The 22,955-nt window shown below is 56.9% G+C and overlaps 2 protein-coding genes across 7 annotated transcripts; both read left to right on the top strand.

Annotated features, from left to right (window-relative positions):
- Window positions 1-355: 355 nt before the first annotated feature.
- FADS6 (fatty acid desaturase 6) lies at window positions 356-6,956 on the top strand. Of its 4 annotated transcripts, XM_065693455.1 has the most exons (9): window positions 356-601; window positions 917-1,005; window positions 2,151-2,476; window positions 2,833-2,970; window positions 3,181-3,347; window positions 3,554-3,734; window positions 4,520-4,707; window positions 5,146-5,325; window positions 6,288-6,956. In XM_065693455.1, exons 1-9 carry the CDS (start codon window positions 596-598, stop codon window positions 6,435-6,437), a joined length of 1,425 nt encoding a protein of 474 aa, XP_065549527.1. In that variant the 5' UTR covers window positions 356-595; the 3' UTR covers window positions 6,438-6,956. The 4 variants fall into 4 exon arrangements, with proteins under 4 accessions (XP_065549527.1, XP_065549525.1, XP_065549526.1 ...); XM_065693453.1 differs by lacking the exons at window positions 356-601; window positions 917-1,005 and adding an exon at window positions 1,502-1,953; XM_065693452.1 differs by lacking the exons at window positions 356-601; window positions 917-1,005; window positions 2,833-2,970 and adding an exon at window positions 1,794-1,953 and having other exon boundaries at window positions 2,151-2,211; window positions 2,286-2,476.
- A 1,916-nt stretch (window positions 6,957-8,872) lies between these two features.
- On the top strand, window positions 8,873-17,550 carry FDXR (ferredoxin reductase). 3 transcript variants are annotated; one of them, XM_065693457.1, is made up of 12 exons: window positions 8,873-8,945; window positions 9,490-9,587; window positions 10,598-10,693; window positions 11,390-11,512; window positions 12,030-12,143; window positions 12,627-12,728; window positions 13,981-14,088; window positions 14,309-14,393; window positions 15,032-15,225; window positions 15,501-15,672; window positions 16,081-16,254; window positions 16,946-17,550. In XM_065693457.1, the coding sequence occupies exons 1-12, from the start codon at window positions 8,897-8,899 to the stop codon at window positions 17,074-17,076; spliced, it is 1,446 nt and encodes a 481-aa protein (XP_065549529.1). In that variant the 5' UTR covers window positions 8,873-8,896; the 3' UTR covers window positions 17,077-17,550. The 3 variants fall into 3 exon arrangements, with proteins under 3 accessions (XP_065549529.1, XP_065549531.1, XP_065549530.1); XM_065693459.1 differs by having other exon boundaries at window positions 8,879-8,909; XM_065693458.1 differs by lacking the exon at window positions 8,873-8,945 and adding an exon at window positions 9,316-9,401.
- The last annotated feature ends 5,405 nt before the right edge of the window (window positions 17,551-22,955 follow it).

Below are 22,955 nucleotides of genomic sequence, written 5' to 3' on the forward strand. Positions count from 1 at the left end.
TTCATCCCTAAAACCTCAGCTGAGTCAGTGGGGTTGCATGGCTTGGCCTGTGCATGGTGCAAAATCAGACGTAAACTGGGGGGTCTAAAGGCTCTTTTGGAAATGGAGCTCTGCAAGGCAGAAAATAATCAGATTTGGGGCTATAGCTCTGAATCTGTTGGCTTTTCTTATGGCTTTGTTCTTGTTGCTGCTGCTTTCCTGTGAGCATCGTGACTCCCACCTTCACTGGAACCCAAAGGAAGAGGCCCTTATGGGTTCAGTGCTTTCCTCAGCAACCAAAACAGCCTCTCAATGGAAGGTGGTTGGGGGTTGGAACTGGATGAGCTTTAATGTCCCTTCCAACCCAAACCATTCTCTGGTCTGTGATCCCAGGGGCAGCAGGGCTATGAACCATGCCCTGTGCCTGCCTCTGCCTGTGGACACCAGCACGCTCCCTGCTGCCTGCAGTGGGATCCTGATGGCTCATGCTGCACTTTGATATGGGGTTGATCCCCATCTCCTCCTCCTTGGCCACCACCACGTAACCAGTCCTGCTCTGTTCTGCACCAGTGCAACGGCAGCTTCACCACTGCTCACTTTTGACACCTGTGGTGTGATGAAGGTAATGAAGGCATCATGCAGGAGCAGGCCCAGCAGCCCCATCTGATGCACCCATTGTGCCTGGCACCCACCTCCCTCTGGCCTGGCAGCACCCATGGGTGCTCTCCCATCTGTGGGCTCACCTTGCTGTGTATCAGAATGAATCACTGGCCTGGCTGAGCTTTGGATGCTGCTGTAATTCATGGCTCTGGAAATAATCTTTCATAATAGAAGCTTTTACAGTAAATGAATCCTGAGCAGGTCTCTGATGCAGCCTCGGCTCCATCCCTTTTGCAGCAGATGTGATTTTCTTTTATTGTTGTTAATTTTTTTCCAGGATATGAGGACAATCCCTGGGGATTGGTGCTACCTGGATGTGAGGTTTGCTTCCCTGCAAGGGGCTGCAGTGATGTGCTGTTACCAGAGGTGCTGAGCCTGTCCCAGTTTGGGGCTGGGGTACCCCAGCAGTGGGTATAGCCCTGTCTATGGGTGCTCGGGGTCAGTGTTCATCAGGGTTTTGGGGGGTCAGTTGAGCTGATGGGGGTTTTGATGGGGAGAAATAACAAAGCAAGAAGAAATCGAGCGCCACAGCAGGAAGTGATGTGGGTTTAACCTGTAGAGAAACAGAGCTCAGGAGGTCCCAGCCTGTGCATGGGAACCCCCAGAGTTTTGGGGGTTCCTGCACTGTGTTCAGCGGGAGGTATGATGGAAAAGGGAGGAAATTCTTAGGGAATTGCTGGGAACAGCCTGGAAGAGGGACCCTGTGGGGTCGGGGCTGGGTGCCAGGCACGGATCTGGGGTGACCTGGTCCCTGTCAGATGCTCCCCCCCCAAGCACAGAGCATTGCGCTGTGCAGCTCCGCAGCAGCAGCAGCGTGCGCAGGCAGGAGCCAGGCAGCCGTGCGCGGCTCCCTCCTTCAGCAGCCTCCTCCTTGCTGGGAAAAAGGCCGGTTTTCCCCCCAAAACAGCTCCCTCATGGGACGGGCACCGTTTGCTGCCGCTCCCCGGCTGAAGCGAAACCCTATCCCCGTCCTCAGCGCTCCGCTTGGGTTTCTCAGGGCTATTTCTAGCACTTGGCTCCTTCTCCTCCAGCGTTTCCAATGCCTCTCTCCATCTTTTTTCCACTGCTCCGCTGCCCCCGTCTCCCCATGCCCTCGGCCCAGTGTCCTCCCCATGGCCCCACCGCGGTGGCAGCTCCCCAGAACGGGCTGCCAAGGCGGGTTACTGCCAATGGCTCATCTGCATCCGCCCTCCTCCCCGTCCTCCCCGGCTCCTCCCTTCTCCAAATCGCTGCTGTACGACGGCGCCGGTGCGCGGGGCTGCGCGGCCGCCCCACAACGGCCAGCACCGGGGGAGCCACCGCGCCGGGGCTGGCGTGAGTAGGGGGCTGCGGTGGCGGGGGTGTCCCCACGGGGGGAGGCTGAGTGGCTCCGGCTGTCACCGCTGCCTTGTGTCCTCCCGGGGTTGCTTGGTTTTGCCATCCCTGTCCTTCCCGTGTCCTTCAGCGGGAGCCCGTCGGCACCGGGGCAGGGTGCTGTGGGTGCTACCCTGTGCGTGTCTTCTGCTTGGCAGGGAGATGCCGCTGGAGGATGGAGATGCAGCGAGGCAGAGGGGACAGTGGGTCAATGGCAAGGTCAGTGGTACCCCGTGGCTTGGGGAAACAGGGGACCCGGTGCTCCAGGACATGACAGCACCCGATGGCAGCAGGACAGGGCCAGCACTGGGTGACAAGGACGTGACTCCCAAGGGGGCCCTGCAGCAAGCAGGGCAGCGTGAAGAAGCCCTGATGAGTGAGCTCTCGGAGCTGGTGCAGAAGGTGGTGAAGAGCAGCAGCTGGTGGGAACGGCACGGGGTGGACATCAGCATCCTCGGCTGCAGCTTCCTCCTGCTCCCGGCAGGTAAGCCAGCTCAGCACCCCCCCCAAACCACGGCCAGGGGATCCCGATGCCTCCTCCTCATGGCTTTTGCACTGCTGGTACCCCTTGGTGCTGGAAGCTCTTATTAAACCTGTAATAAAGCTTCAACAACCCCTTCACCCTGTGCTATGGGGTACCCTCACCCCATTGGAAACCCACAGTGGGTGATGGTGCTACCCAAGGTACAGCCTGGGGTGAGGGGATGATGCCCTGCAGATGGGCACAGGGCAGGATTGGTGTGCCCCATCCATGTCCTGCCATGGAGCAGGGAAACCCTGATGGGTTTGGTGACAACAGCCCCGGCTGTGGTGGGTGCAGGGGGATGTTGTTGATCACAGCGCTCCAGCGGCATGGTTGGGAAGCTGCAACTGGTACCTCCTCTTGCTTTGAACTCATGGGGATGCTGAAGCCCTGGCAAAGTTATGTTTGCCATCAGTGCCATCATGACTGGAAGTGGCCAAACCTTTACTGTGATGGTGAGCGTGGCTGGTCCAGCCATGCAGGGTGGTGTGGGGGGAAGCTTTCCAGCTCAGGCAGTTTAAATACCTGTACCTATGTCTGAAAAACAGGTTTAGGGCAGTGGCTGGCTTGTTTGGGTGTAGCAACACCTCCGGCCCGGCTCAAAGGTGAGGAGGGCAGCAGCACATGTGCGTGCCCAAGCTCCTGCCCAGCTGGTTTCTCCACAGGGTTCCTGTGCCTGCGGTCAGCCCAGGCCATCCCTTTCCTGGCTGGTGTCCTCACCCTTGGCGTTGTGCATCACACCCTGACAGTCAAGGGCAGCCACCTGGCCAGCCACAACGCCTTGACCGAGTCCAAGTCCTGGGGCAAAGTGTGGGCCATCTTCTTCATTGAGGTGAGCAGGGCTGTGGGGTTTGGTTCCCCCCCACAGCCCCATCATCTCCTTGCCAGCATTTCATATCCATCAGGATCAGCCACCTTCTTTTCCAGCCTGGTTTGGAGCCTGCGGAGCGCAGAGCATCTCCCCTGGGTTCCTCTCCCATGAGGCCAACCCTGGTGCTGTGGCTGTAGGCATCTCCTCTCCTTTCTCTTCCCTCCCAGCTCTGCTCAGCGTTCACAGTCGAGCAGGCCACTTACAACCATGTGAAGATCCACCATGGCTACACCAACGTCATCGGCCTGGGGGACTCCAGCACATGGAAGCTTCCTTTCCTGAACCGCTACGTATACATGTTCATTGCGCCTCTTGCAGTGCCCATCTTGACCCCTCTGGTTGCACTTGGTATGTGTCCCAACCGCCTTGGGATGGGGTGCTGGGTATGGTGAGCTTGTTACTGAGCACGTCTCACCCTACCAAAGGGTCCTGACTTGTTTGGAGCCATCGGGGTAACTATGCAAGCCCATGGTGGGATACAGGGCTGCAGCAAAGGCAGGCGATGCTCCGGGGAAGGCATCTGCTGCATCTCTCTGTTGGTGCTCAGAAACACTTCACATTGGAAGTGTTCACATGTTGGATGTTGAAAGCTCTGGCAAAGGCCATCATGAGCCTGAATCACCCCAAATTTGCTCTCCTTTAATTCAGCCCCTTGGCTGTAGCATGGTTCAGTGTTATACCTCGGTCTCTGGTGAGAGCACTGCATGGGGTGTATTTGATGACTGTGTTTGGGGGTCTGTGGGAAGCAACCAGCTTGGGCAGACAAAGTGGTGGCACAGAGGAAACGATAGTGCCAGGAAATGATCACGGAGAAGAGGCTGAGGAAGCCCAGCCCCCTTGGTTGAACAGCTCTGGGCGATGCCAAAAGCATGGACAATGACTGGGCATGTTGTAAGACATGAAGATGCATCCCAGTCCCTGTGTGGTGATGCACAGCTGGATGCAAGGGATACAGCCTGTCCTGGAGACCCAAAAACCAGGCTGTGAGTGTCAGGACAATGTGGAGGATGGGGAAAGGGAGATGGAGGGTGGGATGAGATGAAGGGTTATCGGAACACAGCTTGGTTGCTGGAGCAGCAGTGGTGGCAGGAAGGGTCAGCTCCTCTCCCATGTGATGCTTCTTCCCTATGCAGATCTGTTGAGGAATGTGGAGTGGAAAGCAGCTCTCCGGACCCTCTGCTGCATGTTTCTGGGTCTCTACTGCCATTACTGGCTGCTGCTCCACGTCTCGGGCTTCCAGTCACCATGGTCAGCCCTGCTCTGCATGCTGCTCACCCGCTCCCTCCTGGCCCATCCCTACATCCACGTCAATATATTCCAGGTAGAGACCTGAGGCTCCAGGATGTCCTGATGGTGCTGGGGATGTGTCGGCCTCCACTGGTGACACAGCCCTGACACTGCTGGGTAAAGCTTGGTTGTCGCCTCCCTTGTGCTGATGTCGTCATGGGGAGAATCAGGCTGGTGATGCTGGGGTTGAAAAGTGGTGGCCATAGGAGAACATCAGGGCAGATGGATGCAAAGGGCTGGAGGGTGATGTCCCCTGCGATGGCTTGCAGGGGTTGGGGGGGTTGGTGGGTTCGGTGTTGGTGTAGCTGCTATTACAGGTGCTGGGATGGAGAGGGGCTGGTGGCTCAGCCCCAAAACGTGGCTCAGCCTGAGGGACACCTTCATGCTCTTGCGTGGCCAGAGCTATGGTTGGCCCTGTAGGCTCCGGGGGAGGGTTGGGTGCTGTGGGGTGCCCACGCTGCCTCTCCCACAGCACATCGGGCTCCCCATGTTTGCGGCCGATCGGAAGCCCAAGCGGATCCAGCTCATGAGCCTGGGTGTGCTCAACCTGCCCCGCAATGCGCTGCTCGACTGGTCCTTCGGCCACTCGCTCATCAGCTGCCACGTGGAGCATCACCTCTTCCCCAGCCTCTCCGACAACATGTGCCTCAAGGTGAGACAGCCCATGGCGTGGATGGAGGTTGGACCAGCCATGTAGGTGAGGCCCTCGGTGCCATGGGTTAGCGGTGGTCTTGGCAGTGCTGAGGTACCAGTTGGGCTTGATGATCTTAAAGGTCTTTTCCAACTCAATTGATTCCATGATTCCCTCTGTTCCTATTCCCATTTCTCCTGGTTTTCCACTCCTTGCCTCTTCTCCTGCTCCCAGTTCCAGCCTGCAGCAGCCAACCCACGGTCTGGGATCCTCCCAACTCTTCCCTTGGGGAAAGCATCTCCATTGATGCCCAGTCTGGCTTTTGGTTCATATGGAGTCCAGGCAAACCTCCCCTTATCTTGGTTGTGCTCTTACCTCTTGCTCTGAGGAGTGGGGTGTATTCAAAGCATGGGCTCTGACACTGCCCCAGCCCTAGGGGATCCCAAAGCAGGTCCATGTGCTGCCCATCAGCATGGGATGTCCACTCATTTAATGCTGTGCACTTGCTTTCAGCGTCAAGTTGGGGGGAAAATGTAAGTAATAGTGAATAGATGGAGCAGGAGCATCATGGGCTTTAGGTTGTGCCCTTCCTCGAGCTCATGGGGCTGGCAGGACCTGCTCCCCATAGAGGTGTGTTGCAGGGAAGGTGTAATTAAGCTGGTGGCAGCCTCCCAACCCCAGTGCTGAGCTGCTGTGTGGGCACCTGAGGGTAACCATGGGTGCAAGTGATGAGCGTGCATGGGTCACTCTCATTAAAAGCCTCATTAGGACATCTCTCCTAATCCTGAGCCCTACAAAGGTGTTTTGCCAGGGTGAACTCCCTGGGTTGCTTGAACTGGAAACCACCTTCTTCTTAATCCTCATGGCTGGTGCTGCCTTCTCCAGCCCTGTTTGGGAATGTGGGATGGGTTTTATGGGCACCTTGTGAGAGCTCAGCCTGGGAACCTTGTACAGCCTGTATAGGGATGACTTTGCCTTTGCAGATCAAACCCATCGTCTCCCAGTACCTGAAGCAGAAGAAGCTGCCATACAATGAGGACACCTACGCCTCCAGGCTCCGTCTCTTCCTCCAGAGATACGAGGAGCTCATGGTCCATGCTCCCCCCCTAACGGAGCTGGTGGGCATCCAGTGAGGATGGGACCCCAGGACTCCGGGATGTTTCCTGCAGGGACTTGTGGCTGTGATGGCTTTAGGAGGATCGGGGCTACGCAAATGCCTCCATAAAACCATCATGTAGGAAACATCTCCCCCTTATATCTTGCTTTTGGCTTGATAATGATGCACGGAGCCACTGCAGGAGGAGAGACAGGAAGTGCATCTCCAGGGACAGGAAAAATGGGTAGCCCCAGTTATTCCCAGCCAGGGCCTAGTCTTAGCCACTCTGCTTTCACGCTTGGGGAGAGGAAACCTCTTGTCTGCTGGCTGTGGCCTCCCTGCAACAGGACCATGGGAGATGCGGCACCGTGTCCAGTGCATCCAGAGCTTGTTCCACCAGGATCTGTAGGATGGAGCTGCAAATGTGTGGTTGGAGGCTCAGGGAAGGGGCTGGATGATGGGGAGGGGGTTGTGTCACTGCTGCCTGTGCTTTGCCTGGCTCTTGGGTGAATCAGTCTCTTCTAGGAACAATGATTTGGCAAATTCAGCCTTAGCACATTGAGATGGAGCTTCTTTGTTATTGGGGTTTGTTGCTGGAGCAAGTCTACTGGTATCCAGTGGTGCTCAAAGGTGGGGGAAAGACCCTCACCCTGTGCAGGGGCATCTTCAGACCCAATGGAGAAGGGTCCTCACGTGGATGCTGTGACACAGGGCTGGAGCTGGGATGGCTGTGGTACGTCCCTGCATAGCAGATCCAGACTTGGGGGCAGGGAAAGCTGGCCTTGGATCTGCCCAGTGTGACCCTTTTGGCATCAGCAATAGGGAGTTACTGATTTATCCTGGGCTGAGACCCAGGGGATGCTGATGCCCTGGGCTGGTGGCATTGCTGTGTCAGCCCTAACTGGCGCCATGCAGGGTTTATTGATCCAGGATGTTGTGAAACATCCAAAGGGCGAATCTTTGCCCTTTGAGCATGGGTTATACTGGGTGTGTAGGCTGGGGAGAAACGGGGGGGCTGGACCACATGGCCCAAGTGCTTGAGGGGATCACCCAGGGCTCAGGTATGGCAGAGACACCCCCACACCCCCCAGAGCCCTCATGTTTAGCTTGTTAATTAAGCACCTGAATGGAATTAAGAGTGCCCCAGCAAAGATGGGGGTGCATTAGAGGTGCTTTCAGTTGGGATAATCTCAGCCCCATGTGTTTTGTGGGTACAAAACGCTCTTTCTCCTCCCCTGTTGCACAGAAGCTGGTCCTGAACTGTTTCTGAGCGCTGGAGGGGGCAACAGCCCTTTCCAGGGCTGGATTTCATGGCTGTTTAACGCAGTGCCATCTAAAGGCAAATGTTCGCAGGTCCTTCAGCCAGCCGGGGAGATGATTTGTGATTTGGGAGATACGGGGATTATGCCCTGTCAGAAGTGGCAGATACAGAGGGGGTTAATGGGGAACCTGTGCTCAGAACCTTCCAAAGTCCTGCCTCAAAAGATGCCTCAAATTCAAACTCGGCTCTTCTTGTGGATGAAATCAGTGATGATATTTGGAATGGAGCCTCCAGCCTCGCCTCTCTGGGCAGGGGTTGGTGATTGCTGTGTTGAGCTGAGGCTGGGGGCTTGGGAAACAGGCTTTAAAGCTGTTGGAAATCCTGGTCCTCCCTGCAACCCCCCCCAAGGAGTGGGTGCAGATGGGGTACGTGCCCAGCTGCTGTTCTCAGCACGCAGAAATCCATGAACTAATTCTCAAATCCATACGTAAAGCATGTGGGGTTTATGACCCTCATTAAAACCAGCTTCTAGCTTTACACTCCTCTTGATCTTAATTGCTTTTAAAAAGCTCCATTAATGCTCGCCTGCGTGTTTTGGCATCTCTACAACCCTTCAACATCTCCTGGTCCCACTAAGATGCTTTTCCTGCCTGGTGTATCGCACAGGGGCCGAAGAAGGTCTGGGTCCTTCTGCATGGGAATGGTGAGTAGTTCTATTTGGAATGAGCCAGCTGATGGGATTAAGGAGGAAATAAACCAGGGACAGTGGGGAGGCTGGGGCAGGGGCTCTGGCACTAATGCTTTATCCTTTATCGAGGGGGTGCTGTGGGTTTCTCTGTGCGAGAGGCTGACGGCTGCACAGGGGTAGGATTAATCAGACTGAGCTGCTGTCTTCCCCCTGGAGACCTCCGCAGTTAATCACCCTTGGCAATTAAAGGGCGCTCGCAATTAGCAGCCGGAGGGATGCTGATACCCCGGGCAGCAGGAAGACTACCGCGGAGGCTTCGCCATAGAGAGCGGTGGCGAGGACGGCCGCTAGACGGCCTCTCCTTCTCTATCTCTATGGTATTTCCCATTTCCGAACAGCCGTAGCGGCAACAGCACGCTGCCATTGGCTGAGCGTGAGTGGGGGCGTGGCCACGCGGGGGGGTAGGGGTGGGGTTATGCTAATCAAGCCGTGATCTCGGCTCGTGATTGGCCTGCTGGGAGGAGGGGCGGGGACAGCGGCGGCAGGGATGGGACCGGGCGGTGCGTGCTGGAGGCGCGGCGGCGGCGTCCCGGGCGGTGAGGGGCGGGGCGAGCGTGTCCCGGGACCGCGGGGTCCGGGGGACACCGGCACGGCCGGGACCGGGGCTACCGGTACCACCGGGGTTACCGGTACCACCGGGGCTGCGGGAACAGGGACCGGGTGAACCGGGGCTGTGCGGCCGAGCGGCTGCGGGAGCGGCAGCCCCGTGCTCCAGCCCTGGAAGAGGGGGAGGGATGCGGGCCCGGAATCCCCCGGTGCACGGAGCCCCTGTTGCGGCGCCTCCCGGCGCCAGCCGCCACCCCCGTCCCCACCGGGCGCGGCTCCTCCGTCAGCACCAAGGCCACGGGCTTGGCCGAGCGCGGGGGCCGCAGCCTTGACCCCCCCCCCCCTCCCCGAAGCGTTTCCGCCTCGCACCGGGGGTACTTAAACCGTGGGCGGCCGCCGGCCCCGGCTGCGCACCATGGCTGCGGCGGGGGGACGCGCCCCGCTGGGTCCGTGCTGGGCGCCAGGGGAGGGCGATGCTGGGCTGGGGTCCGCACCTCACGCTCCTCACATCCTCTCCGTCCTTTCCCCCTCCAGGCCTCCGGCGGTGGCTGTGCTCGGCTGCCGCGGCTCCCCGTGTCTGCGTGGTGGGCAGCGGGCCCGCGGGCTTCTACACGGCTCAGCACATCCTGAAGGTACCAGGGTAGGGGTTTGGTGGTGGGTGAGGATATGAGGGGGGTCTGCAGGCTGCTGGGCTTGAAGCGGGGTGGGGAGGCAGGTCTGTGGGGTTGGGGGGGTGCTTGGGGCAGTCCAGACCCCACAGAGTCCTCCTGAGCCCCTTTTAGGTGTTGCTGTTTCCATCCCTGCCCCAGGGCCATGATGCTGTGAGTTCAGCCCAAGTGGTTTCTATAGAAGCGGAGATCTGTCTGCTCATGGCTGTTGTCACCCAATAGGGATGACATTAACCACGTGTTAGCGTGCAGAACCTGCCTCCTCGTCCCCACCTGAGTTAAGGCACGCAGGTGACCCTTTCCCTGGCATCTGTGAAGGTTTTTAGTGCTTTGAGCACTCAGGTTTCTGTTGGGAAATGAGACCTGAGCGCAAAACTGTTGGCACCGAGCAGAGATGCAGCAGCTGAAGCCCGTCATTAAACTGCTGCGTTGTCTCCGGTTGTGTTGGAAAAGAGCTGTTACTGAGCCTCAGGGACACATTTCAGGGCTGCTTAATCTCTGAGTCAGACTCAAAATACAAGATAACAAAAGCCTTGCAGCAGAGCATCTCTGCAGCTCTGACCTCTGCCGAGGGCTGGCAGACAGCCTGGGGTCCACCAGCACCCAGTGCTGGCTGCTTCGCACCCAGTGTGGGGGCTTCCTGTCAGCCCCCCTGGTACTGCGTAGCTGCTGGGTTAGTGCGGAAGAGGAGCTGTGGGGTGGGCAGGAGGATGGAGCCCCTCATGAGATGTGCTTGATGGTGGCTAAGGTCACGCTTTACTACACCTAGTGATCTGAGCTGGCAGCACCAGGTACAGCATCATCCTGTGCATGGAAGGGTCCAGAATAGCAATTGCTGGCTGTGGATCTTGGTGCTGGATCTTCCTCCTGTTGTATCTTCCCCAGCAGCAAAGCCTTGTGTGTCCCTCCGGAGCTGCTGGGCTCATGTGGCCTTTCTGCCCTCATCCCTTAACCGTGACTTCCTTCTCCTGCAGCACCATGGTGGGGCACAAGTGGACATCTATGAGAAGCTGCCTGTTCCCTTTGGGCTCGTCCGGTTTGGGGTGGCCCCAGATCACCCTGAAGTCAAGGTTGGTGCTGGCTTCCTCCCCTTGCCAATGCGGTTCAACATGATGGTGGTGGGTGAAGGCAAGGCATTTGGGAACAGAGATCTGCTGTTGGGGGTGATGGAGTTGGGCTGTAGGAGGAGTGGACATAAAGGTGTGGGTTTGGGGCAGTGCCTGCAGTGTGCTGGTATCCATCCTGTTAACCAGGCTGTGCCCAGTGGGAGCTGCAGGGGAAGGAGTGGTTTTGCTCTGTAGCCCTGATTGCTCAGAAGAAAAGGGTTTGGGCACCATCCTGCCCTGTGCCCTCTCACTGAAGTGGGGTTTGGGAAGGGCTGAGATGAGAGGGGCTGAAAGAGGAGGTCTGGCAGGCAGCACCCTCAATGGAAGGGGTGGTTTGGTTGGACTCCCTTGCAAGCACCACCTTGGAGAAGCAGTTTTCTCCTACAGTGAGCTTACTCAGAGGTGCCAAAGGCATTGGAGGGGCCCTGTCCTCCTGCAGAAGATGGATTTTCCATTCCACACAGGGTGATGGAAAAAGCGAGCGCCAAGCCCCAGCCTGTGCTTATCTGCCCATGAGTTGTCTGCGGCTGGTGTTAGATAAGAGCCTCAGAATAACTGCCTGGGCGAGGGGGTGACGCATCTCAAGGCTGGGGGGACAGGAGCAGGCCTTGGCCCCTGGGCCTTGCACGTAACTCCCTGGTGCTTGTTTGGTGTGTGCAGAACGTGATCAACACCTTCACGCAGACGGCGCGCTCGGGGCGCTGCGCCTACCATGGCAACGTCAGCGTGGGCAGGGACGTGACGGTGGCAGAGCTGCGGCAGGCGTACCACGCCGTGGTGCTGGTGGGTACCACGGCCTGTGCTCGTGGGCAAGGTTCTGTGGGGTTATTCCACACTGGGGTCTTGGGATGAGGCTTTGGGTGAGGTGTTTCTGGGTGCTTTATCACCGTGGTGGACGGTCCCCATGCCTGGGACAGCTCAGGCTGGGAGCATGTGTTAGAGCGTGGCGTCAAATACAGGTCTCTGAGACCCTGCTGTGTGAGGCAGGGATTGAGGAACCTCTTCCCTGTGATGGCCAATACCTATTTCAGCCCGATATGGATTTGTCCTTCCTGTTTAGTCTTTGTTGTGCTCTGCCGTGGCCCAAGGAGGTCAAGTTTGGCTCTGGAGCCCATGGAGATGGGGTGGATGAAGCGCCTGTGCTTGGGCTGTGTTTAGCCCCTCCACTTGAGTATCCCAGCCCCTGGGAGGGGTTTGCAGTGATGCAGTGTCCCTGGCAGCAGCTGGAAGGGGAGGTTTGTGGTTTGGTATCAACCCCTGCACCCGCTGGCATCTCTGACCATGTCCGTTCCTTCCTCAGAGTTATGGTGCTGAAGATAACCGGGTCCTGGGCATCCCAGGGGAGAGCCTCTCTGGTGTATATCCAGCCCGAGCATTTGTGGGCTGGTACAACGGGCTGCCGGAGAACCAGGATGTGAGTACAGCCAACATCCCTGCCCTTCCTCCTCATCCTGCATCCAAATGCACGCATTCAGCTCCAGATTAAGTCCTGAAAGGCCTGCAATTAGAAAAGATTAGCAGGCACCATGTTAAATCCTTCTTAGATGGTAGAAATGTGAACACTTTGCACATCAGTGAGAGCGGATTAGCTGGCTCTGGAGGTTGGCAGCGCATTTTGGCTGGGCCAGATGGGAACCTGGGGGTGTGATGCTGTGCTTTGACCTGGGGAGGTTTTCTTGGCTGAGAACAGCTCCTTCTCCCAGAGATGTCATCATAGGAAGAAGGGGAGAGGGGTTGGTTGGGGTACCTGGGGCTGCTGTTTTGCTGTGTCTGCTTGGGGAGGAGGCTGGTGAGGAGTTTCCCTATTCTTTCGGGGGGAAAAGAGGGATGGAAGGGGATTTGGGTGGTGGGAGCGGGTCTGAGGCCATCGTGCTCACAGCTGGGTCTGTCTTGGCAGCTGAATCCTGACCTGAGCTGTGAGACAGCGCTGATTCTGGGTCATGGCAATGTGGCTCTGGATATTGCCCGGATCCTCCTGTCCCCACTGCAGCTCCTCAGGGTGAGTCCCGGGGCAAAGGCAGCCCAGGGCCCACATGCACTCCCTGTTGGATGGGTGCTGCTTCCCACCCATCTCAGCAGGACCTCAGGCTCTCCTGTCTTTGGGATCTTTCCTTAGGGAAGGCTGCTCCCCATGGATTCACAGGCCATAGGAGTGATCCAAGGCTCCAGCCGTGCCTTGGGTAACACTGGAGTTCTCTGGGTTGATCTGCTGGTATCTAAAAAGTTGGCATTTGAGTTTTATCCGTTACGAGAAACAAAGGAGGAGCTGCTTGCCCTATTCCACCACCAGAGCAGAAGCTTCTCCCATTGGGATGGGTCTTTTTCTGCTGTAGCTGAGGGCAGCAGCCCGGTTTGTGCTGCTAGCACTGGGCACAACGGTGACTGATCCAAACTGGTGGACCTCTCCTTCTGCTGCCATGCTCCTTTATGGCTGGGAGCTGGTGTGAGCCAGCTGCTGCCCCAGATGTTGGCAGCAAAGGCTCTTCCTACTTCCAATGACTTCCCGTATTAATACCTACATTAAATTAAAACTAAATTAAAAAGACCCAACAACAACTTGGAGGCACTTCCAGCCTGTGGCTAAAGCCAGCTTGGGAAGCGGTGCTGGGAAGGACTTGGTGCTGGAATCGAGTGCCATGGGGTGCAGGCAATTTAGGAATATTGGTCTGGAATGGTTTTTCTTGGTTTCCTGGTGTCCCTCCCATTGTGTTTTCTCTGGAAAAGATCTTCCTGTGATCTAGATACATGCCCGCAACTGAGATGGAGCACAGGGTTGCTGCAAGATGCCAACCACTGAGCCCATGCAATGCCTGTGTGTGTGCTCAGAGCTGGCTGGGGTGGGCAGGCACTGACTGAGCTGTGGTTCGCAGTGGGTTTCACCCAAATGCCTGTATATTCTGAGCTGGGAAATCACCCAGCGGCATCTGCAGGCATCCTGCAATGGAGCTCAGTGGAAGGCTTCACTCCATTAGCCCCAAGGTTAACCTGCTGGGGTGGATCCCCCGAGGCAAGCTCGCAGGGTGCCGCCTCGTTGCCTCTAGTGCATTATGGCCTCGGAAAGCACATTCAGTGACGGGGGACCAGCTGTGCAAATAGCTCTGTGCAATGGGAGATGGGTTGTTTTCAGTCCTTGCCCATCTCTGCGTGCACAGCCTGCTTTTCTGCTGATTGTTCACCTTCAGAGGCTGTGCCTGCCCCCGCCAGCTCCCTTCGGGTTTGCCCTCATCCCACTCTCCTGTCTCGTTCTGCAGAAGACAGACATCACTGATGGCTCCTTGGCAGCTCTTGCCTGCAGCAAGGTGAAGCGTGTCTGGCTGGTCGGGAGGAGGGGACCTCTCCAAGTTGCTTTCACTATCAAGGTAAGGCTGGGGGTGCTGGAGGGCAGCTGTGTTTCCTAGCATTGAGCCCCAGGCTGCCCATCCCTGGTGGGGAGAGGTGGTCCAGGGGTGGGTGAGGAGCCCAGGCATCCTTCCTGCAGCCATCTGCTGGCTCCTATCCTCACCTACTGGGGAAGGGGGCCTGGGCTGTTGGGTGACCTCTCGGTGCTGGGGGTAACATCTTCCTGCCTGCAATCCCCAGGAGCTGCGGGAGATGATAAATCTGCCTGGTACCAGGCCTGTGCTGAACCCTGCTGACTTCACAGGCCTCGAGGATGCTGTTAAAGGTGAGGGAAGTGTGCTGTGGTCCTCCTGACAGTGACTCACCCTGACAGGCGAAAGCCAGGAGTGATCTGGAGATGCTCACAACGTGCATCAGAGAAACTCTTGCCTTGTGCTTAATGCATGGTGCGTTAAGCAGGGTGACCGTGGTGTGGGTCATCCTCAGAGTGCTACTTGGCCATGAAGACAAGGCCTATTTCTCTGTGCAGCCACTTTGCTGCTTGGGAGTCATGCTTATGCTCTGAGTAATGAGGACAGGAGGTTCAGGAGGGCTGGGGGAACCTGGCAGGAGAGATTCCAAGGCTCTTGATTTAAGAGCTTTCTGCAGAGCTAAAAGGAAAGCATTGAGTTCAAGGGTGCCCAGAGACTTGCTCTTCTTCACAGGCTGCTGCCTCTGAGCACCAGCAAGATGGGGAGAATCGCAGGCTTTGATGCATGTGTCCCACTGGCCTCAAGCCTCAGGAGCTCTCCTGGTCACTTTGAGTTGCAGTTTGTCATCTCAAAGGTGTCGGATGCCCATCAGCATGGCAAACTCCAACTGGACACTCACATACCACTGACACTGCCTTGGCATGGCTCTGTGCTCTGTCCCATGGGCCTTTTGCTGTAGTTCTCATCCTGAACTCTCTTTCTTTCCTCCTAGATGCCCCCAGGCCTAGGAAGCGCCTGACTGAGCTGATGATCAAAACGGCTCTGGAGAAGCCTCTGGAGAAGCCTCTGGAGACCGTGTCCCCCCGGGAATGGGGGCTGAAGTTCCAGCGCAGTCCCCAGGAGGTGCTGCCCACTGCTGATGGGAGGCGGGCAAGGGGCGTCCGCTTGGCCCTGACCCGCCTGGAGGTACGGGCTTGGTATGGCCTGAGTGGGACGCTGCTGCATCCTTCCAGCCCTTGGGAATCATTCAGAGGACACTGTCGCTGGCTGGTTGGGTTGGCTCTTGGGGAAGCCAGTACCACCAAGAGCCTTTCCCCCTCTAAGGGGAGCTGTTTTCATGGTGCTGTTGCAGAAAGACCTTCGGGGAAAGACCTTTGGGATCAGGGATGCCAAAGGGGCCTGGAGGAGGCTGTTCTGCATCTGGTGACTGATGGTCAGCAGCCTCTTTCTTCCTCTCTCAGGGCTCAGGTGACTCTGCCAAAGCCATCCCTACTGGAGACATGGAGGAGCTGGAGTGTGGACTGGTGGTCAGCAGCATCGGCTACCGGAGCCTGCCGCTGGACCCGGCAGTGCCCTTCGACACCCAGCGTGGCATTATTCCCAACAGCTCGGGCAGAGTGGAGGGTGTCCCAGGTCTGTATCCACAGGGATGTGGGGGGGACACGTCAAGTGCAGCTGGTGGAATGGGAAGCTCAGTTCACCAAGGGCACGGACACAAGGTGGTTGCACACCTCAGTAGGAGAGTGTGAGCTGCCTCTGTCAGTGTTAAGACCTGGCTTGTCCTCAGCTGTGTTCAGGGGGTCTGGTTTTGTACAACGGGACTTTACTGGGCCTTGGAGTCTGTTGCTAAAGCAACACAGCCCATAGAGCTGCTTTGTACATCTGCAGGTACACAAACTCCTGTGACAGCATTGACAAAGGGTGCACTCTTCCCACCACAGGGGTGGCTTCTTCTTCCACAGCTTGATGTGATGCCCATGGACAGGGAGGGTCCATAGCCCTGTGCTGAACCGAGCCTGGCTGCTCTGTGTGTCCATGCAGGTCTGTACTGCAGCGGGTGGGTGAAGAGAGGACCCACGGGTGTGATCATCACCACCATGAATGACAGCTTTGACACTGCCCAGTCTGTGCTGGAGGATCTCCAGGGGGGTGTGCTGGATGTGTCCACCTCCAGAGAAGGCTTTGGGGCTATGGAGAGCATCCTGCGCAGCCGAGGTCAGTGGTGGGGGGCTCTGAGCTCCTGTAGCAGCCAGCATGAAGGTGTTATACAGCCAAATTCCTCCTGGAGTCCTGCAGGCCACTTCTGGGAGCAGAGTCTGAGCCATGGAAATGTGCTGCCGTTTCATTGCTCCAAAGCTTAGGGAAAGGGGGAATTGAATTCCATCAAACTCTGTGTCATTGATAAGGTTAATGACCACTTTCTGGGAAGGGCCATTAAAAACAGCACGGACCTAGAGTAAAATGTCACTGTTAGCTGCCTAGGCAGCGAGCTATTGCTCTTGAGTGGTTTTCCTGGTAACCCTTCTAAGCAAGTTGGGGGAAAGATTAAAATGCCCAAGAGAGTAATTTGCTGTTGCTGTGTTTAAAGGCATTCAATTAAAGTGTGTGTGTGTGTGTGTGTGTCTTGCCTCTTAACTGTCGGAGGCTTAACAGTGAACTTGTCCCCTGGGGTGGTGCCGTGCTCGCAGTTGTTAACAGCTCACGAAGCTCTGACTGATCCAAGTTGACTGGAACCTGCCATCCCTCTGCTTGTGGTGTTAGAAATCATTGCTCCTTCGTGAGGCTGAAGTCTGGCGCCGTGTCAGGAAAGGGCAGGCTTCCCCGGCACATCGGGTCCCTGCTGATGGGGAGGTGAGGCTGAACTTGTTGGTGAAGTTCTCTCTCCCATCTCTTGCTGTCACCCCAGGGGTCCGTCCTGTTTCCTTCTCGGACTGGGAGAAGATAGATGCTGCTGAAGTGGCACGAGGCAAAGCTGCTGGCAAACCCCGAGAGAAGATCGTGGATCTTCAGGAGATGCTGCGGATCATCGGTCACTGAAGCACCAGTGATGGGAATGTGGTGCTGGTCCAGCTGGTGCTGTCCTGGGGCAAATCCAGTGGGTTACAGCATGGCCTAGAGCACGGGGCTTGTGGCTGTGCTGGAGACGGGACACTCGAACTTCTCTAGTAATGATGACCCCTGCGCTCCCAAAGTGAATGTCTCAAAGCATCCGAGGCTGCTGCCCGGCCCTGCACCTCTGCAGCCAGCACTCCTGGGGGTGATGATTGTCACTTGTGTCCTTCAAGCGTTAATGAATTGGCTCGTGCAGGTGAGGGGAGCCGTGTCCCTGGCAGGAGGCCTGGCCAGGCGCTTTCCCCATGGCAAATGGATGGAGAAACCTCTTTGTGTCTCACTGCCTCCCCTTTAAGCCTCAAGCCAAATGGCTTCATTGCCTTGCCACTGGTGCCTGAGCAGGCTGCTTTGGGTAATAGTTGGTTTCTAAATAAACCCTTCCAGGAAAGCCAAATCGGAGCCGCTGCTTGAGTCTGGCTTCTTTGTCTGTGATGCCTTCCTCTCGGAGCAGCCAAGCACCGCATCTCAAGGCCAGCAGCTCCTCTTGTGCAGGGGGGGACCGTTTGCTCTCTGCTTGTGAGCTCTAAACAGGCAAGAGCATTAATTTGCTTCCTGCCTCCCGCAGTTAAGCCCCAGCAGAGCCTGGGTTCTGGATCATGGGGTGGATTGGGATAACATGCGTGTAATTGCCTTGTTCTGGATCATAAGGGGTTCTGTGTTCGCTGGTACCGGCCAGCGCTGGCTGATGCAAGCCCAGCCTTGAGCTTTACTTCCCTCACTGGTGTGGTTCTGCTTTTTGGCCCGTGTGGTTTTGAAGCTTATTAAATGCTTCTCTCAGCCCAAATTGACTGCGGTGACGGTGTCAGGTTTTAAACCAGATTACAAGCCTTGAGCCATAATCTCCTCTTTATCCACAGCACAGGGGCTGTGTCAGTGTGGCCTCCTCCTCTGGCCCCCCTCACCAGCCTGCACTCCCCATGGGAGCACTGCAGGGCCGCAGCCGCTCCTCTCTGACCTGTGTAAATGGTTGTTACTGGTGCTTCTGTGATGGAGGCAGAGGGGAAATCAAAGCTGGTGGGGTTTGTCTCGAGTCCACACTCAACCTCCATCTCTAAGTGCTCTCCTATGGTAGAGGGCTTTGTCACTGGGCGCTTTACTCCCACCCTATCTCTGGTCCAACCTCATCTCCTTTTCCCCCCCTTTCCTTTCCTGTTCCAGTCTCATTTCCAAGCTCATTAAGGAACTCAGGAAATGCGATCCTGGGAACTCATACACAAACGAGCAATAAAGCTTTTGTGGAACAGCTGCTTGTGTGATGGGGCTCTCGATACGTCTCAGGGCTGGTGCAGCCGTAACGCCGAACTCGTGAGCATTAGGGAGATTGCATCAGTGCTGGGTTCGGAGGTGAAGAAGCTCTTTGGGAAGGGGGCTCAGGTGGATTTCAGGGCAGGGAGCAGCTCTTTTGGTAGATGGCCCAGCCAGAATCGTGATGGTGAAGGGGTAGTTGTGGCTGAATCAAATCCATAGGTATCAGGAAGGGATGAGCCAGCTCTTCTGTAGGGTTTTCTTCCACATCACCTTGAATGTTGATGTTGGGTGCTTTTGCAGCCGTCATACAGTCACGGTGCTTGTGCTGCACATGGCAAATGGCTCTTACCAAACTGGTGATGCTTCGGGGTAGTTTTGGGGCTGTGGAAACAGATGAAGGGGAGTGTCTGGCTTTGCTGATCCCAGTGTCCTTGCTCAGCACAGAACCCAGCCAAGGCCCTGGGGTCTGTGCTGGGCTGTGGGGAAGCCATGAGATGATCAAGGTCAGTGAAGGGCAGGGTCTGCACTTCATAGGCAGAGGAATGATCACTGTGATTATGTGGATCCTTATTCAATACCTACAGCTCCCTCTTCCTCTGCTGCCTGCATCCTCAGGCCCCAGCCAGGTGTCCCCATCACCATGGATGCTCTCCATCCTGTTCTCTGGGGATTGGGATGCATCCGGCTTCCTCAGGAAGAGCCTTATCCCGGTTGCTGTGTCGTTAGGTGGCGCTGGGAGGCCGGTAATGGGGAGCAAAGAGGGGCTGAGTGGGGACGGAGGGGGGACCTGGTAGCCCCAGGGCTGGGGGGTGACCCAGCTCTGCCTGCCTGGGCCCTCGTGAGACCTTTTCGCACTCAGGTTCTACTTTTAGGTGTGAATAACCTTGTGTTTGCTCCAGGTTATGTCCCCATTGTAGTGGTCCAAGGGATGAGGGGGCAGCCACCCCTGCACCCTCCGCTTCCCGAGCAACCAAAGGGGCATCTCCAAAGCCATTTCCCACCCCAGGAAGGCGACGCTGTGAGTGACCCCCGCTTGCTGCTGGAAGGAGGCTGGAAGAGCTGAAAGTCATCACTGCTGGCTCTTAATGTGGACTTCCCTGCTCCAATGAGTTATGGCTCAGCTTAGCCTTAATGAGACTGCACAGAGCTGGTGGAGATCAGCATCTGGTGAGGGCTGGCCTCGAGACCAGCCAAGCAAGGCTGAGCGGTTCCCTCTGCTCTGAGAGGGATGGGTACGGAGCAGAGGGAGCTCGCCGTGGTGTGGGGTGGTTGCCCAGTCAGTGCTGGTCGGTTGGGTCTCTGCAACCTCCTGCCGCTGCTTTGTGCAGCTGTGCCTCGGTTTCCCCGGTCTGCAGAGCTGTGCAGGGTAATTCCTCTGTTACCCCGGGGCTCTGCCTTGCTCCTGCCGGGCAGCTTGGAGTAAGCCAGGGAAGAAGCAGGTCTGAGACACCCCACAGGCTCCTGTTGATGCTGCACTTGTTACACCCAGGAGACAAGCACGGAGGCTCTCGCTGGCTTTGCTAATGAGCTTCCTGATGAACTTGGCCTTTTCAAACGAGCATTTAGAGCCGGTGCTCTGAAACAAGGGAAAACCCAGCTCCAGCCGGGACTCTGGCAGTGAAAAGCTGTTTAAAAGCCATTTATGCCACCAAGAAAATGGTTGGAGAAGCTTTTCCATAGCATGGCTAACACGATTCCCCATCCTAAGTGGCCACAGAAGCAGTGTCCGGCTTTACACCGGCCCCTCACCGCATGATCCACGGAATTGCGGCATCGGAAGCCCAGGTCAGTCCGTGTGTGCTGGGGCTTTGCTTGGGAACAGATGGCTCCGGGGAGTGCTGACCTCAGCGCTTTGGCTGAGCACAGGCACCAGCCCCTGTGTGCGCCCGCCCCTCCCGGGCACATCTTGTCATACCTTGCGTGTTCTCTCCACGTTCATCCCCATCCCTGGGGATGGGATGTGAACAGGCTGGGTACCAAGTTCTGGGTCACTGGAGCGGGTAACCAGCCCCACTGTGCCTGGTACCATCCCTCCTGGCACAACTCCACTCCTTCTCTGAAAGGACCCCAAGCACATCCCTGCCTCCAGACCCACTGGAGGCTCATGGTTTCCAATCCCAGCCTTAGAGCTCCAACCTCTTGAGGCTTCCTGAAGTCTTGCCTATGATCAGAGGGTTGTGCAGGGCTGGAGTTTCTGCCTCTGAATCACTTTGTGAAGTCACTGCTTTTGGAGCTGCATGAACCCATTCCCCAGGCCAGGAAGGGAGCAGAGGTGAAGGAGATGTGAGCTCCCAGCAGCTGCTTCGAGGAGCTATTTAGGGATGCGACAGCGTAAATGAAGTTGTTGGAGGGTGAGGGCTGGTTACGCCCCAGAAAGAAGCCATTTCCTCCCTTCCTGGGAGGTTTCCATTTCCAGCCCGCTGGCTCTGGCTGCCTGATCCCCCATCTCCGGTCCGGGGCAGCCCCGCCGGCCCCGGGAGGAGGAATTTTCCCCCTGGGATGAAAGCATCCCTGTTTATTTTAGCTCCCTTCATTACCGTGAGGGTGGGACAGGGGGGCAGCGGAGCGGAGCTGCGCCGGCTCCGCACCGTGCGTGCATCATTCACAGCACGATCCCCGTGGGCTCTCTCCCGACTTTCTCCTTGCTCTGTTTTCAGCTTCGGTTGCTTTTGTGGCTGCTGGGGTCCAAGGCAGCAGCCGGCTCTGCGTGCGTAAACACCTGAGTACCCTTATGGGATGGAGTAGAGAGGGGAGGTGGGGATGGTGCCTGAGGATGGCAGATCCAGGGCTAAATCTCTGGTGTCAGGAGTGTCACCTGCAGCACTAAGCCCTGGCAGAGGGACCTGTGTGCTGTGTCCGATGCTGGATGCTGTTAGTGGGATGCAGTGCCCATGGGGACAGCCTAAGCCCTGTCACCCTGCCCTTCCAGGGACTGCTCTGGCTTTGTGCTGGCAGTGCACAGACCTGGATGCCCCCCTTCCCTAAGTCCTGATTTAGGATGCACTCAGGTTAAAAACCTTTGGCTGAGTTTCTCCTACAAAAAGGAGGCTGATGGTAGGGGTTTGCCCTGCAGAGCTGGAGATGTTAAAGACACTGGCTGAAGCTGTCTTGGCTGTGGATGCACCTTGCGGGTGGATGCTTTGGGTAGGGGCATGGGTGCAGGTTTATGCTGGGAGGTGATGGGCTCTCATTGACTCTGCAGGGCTGGGAAACCAGGATGGGGAGGGGGCTGGGGCAGGATGCACTCTTCGGGGCTTTACCCCAACTTGCGATGTGGAATGCCAATGTGGGGCTGCAATGGGATGCAAGGAGCCTGCGTGGAGTGCGCTCTTCCCTGCAGGAGGTGGCTGCACACCAGGAGCTGTTGGAACGCGGTGCCTTCGCATTCATCAACTCTGCTTTCAGAGCCTCCTGCAAGAAAAGATACCAAGGAATGGATGGAGAAGCTGAGGTGAGCTCCCACTTGCTGGTGCTGTTCCGTGGGTGAGGGACCCACGGGGATGCTGAGGGTCCCATGCCAGAGTACCACTCCGGAGGTGTTAAGGAGGTTAAAGGAGATGGAAGGCAGCTTCATGCCCGTGTTATCCCCACGCAGCCCAGAAAGGTGGGCAAAGAGGGCAGAGCATCGCAGGAGAGAGTGGTACTGGGGGGCTGGGGAAGTCTGACCATGAGGAAAGGTCCATCTGTGCCTCTGGGGTTGTGGGCTTCCTCCTGAGGTGCTGCTGGTGCTTCTGTTTCAACAGGGACCTTAGTAGCCATCAGGGCACTTGTCTGGAACATTGAAAGGACTTTTGTTATTGAAACGCACGGGTAAGTGATCTTGATGGTTGCAGGCCCAAACCCAGCTGCAGGCTGGGGAATCGCTGCAGTTTTGGCCAGAGAAATGGGGATTTTGCTTTGGAAGCACTTTGCCAGGAAAACTGAACACTTGGAGGCAAGCTCTGAGCGCAGCCGCTCGCTCTGCAGCCTCAAATGCAAGTGCTGGCCAGGGGCTTTACCTGGGTTTAACTCCCAAGGGACAAGGCTGGAGGGGGCCCTGATGTATGCATCTCCTCCAGTCCTTGCCCTGTACTGCTTGTCCCTACTGCAGACACCCTCCAGCTGTGCCCAGCTGTGAACCAGACCTGGGTTTGTCTTTGTCCCATGTGTGGGGTTTGGGCTGTGATGGGGTTAAATGTCCCATGGGATGGAGATGCTGGAGGGTCATGATGGACGAGCCAGGTACTGCCCCAGGAGAAGGCCGCTGTTGTCTCCATCATTCCTCCTGGATGCTGGGAAACATCTTTCCCATGAAACATTACTGAGGCTGAAACAGGAGTGAGCCAGGAATCCAGCCCCACAGGGGTAAAGGAGGCCTCTGAGCTGCCGTGGGTGCACCACGGGCACAGGAGCAGCACAGGGTTCCTGTGCCAGCCCCAAGGGACCTGTTCCCTGACCATGAAGGGGTTAAATGTTAAACCCGAGAGCCCCCTTTTCATTGTCCCAGATAAAGGACTTGAGGCAGGGACCTGTTGCTAACCCTTAAATCTTCTCTACTTGGGGAAAAGAGAGGCAGC

The sequence above is a fragment of the Lathamus discolor genome, chromosome 13, assembly GCF_037157495.1.
Source record: "Lathamus discolor isolate bLatDis1 chromosome 13, bLatDis1.hap1, whole genome shotgun sequence".
Classification (NCBI taxonomy): Eukaryota; Metazoa; Chordata; class Aves; order Psittaciformes; family Psittacidae; genus Lathamus; species Lathamus discolor.

Coding starts and splice junctions, on each gene's coding strand:
- FADS6 (XM_065693453.1), top strand. CDS start 1,679: ATGCCTCTCTCCATCTTTTTTCCACTGCTCCGCTGCCCCCGTCTCCCC. Junction 2,971..3,180: donor GCCAAACCTTTACTGTGATG/GTGAGCGTGGCT, acceptor GTTTCTCCACAG/GGTTCCTGTGCCTGCGGTCA. Junction 4,708..5,145: donor TCCACGTCAATATATTCCAG/GTAGAGACCTGA, acceptor CCTCTCCCACAG/CACATCGGGCTCCCCATGTT.
- FDXR (XM_065693457.1), top strand. CDS start 8,897: ATGGGACCGGGCGGTGCGTGCTGGAGGCGCGGCGGCGGCGTCCCGGGC. Junction 12,144..12,626: donor GGCTGCCGGAGAACCAGGAT/GTGAGTACAGCC, acceptor CTGTCTTGGCAG/CTGAATCCTGACCTGAGCTG. Junction 15,226..15,500: donor TGGCCCTGACCCGCCTGGAG/GTACGGGCTTGG, acceptor TTCCTCTCTCAG/GGCTCAGGTGACTCTGCCAA.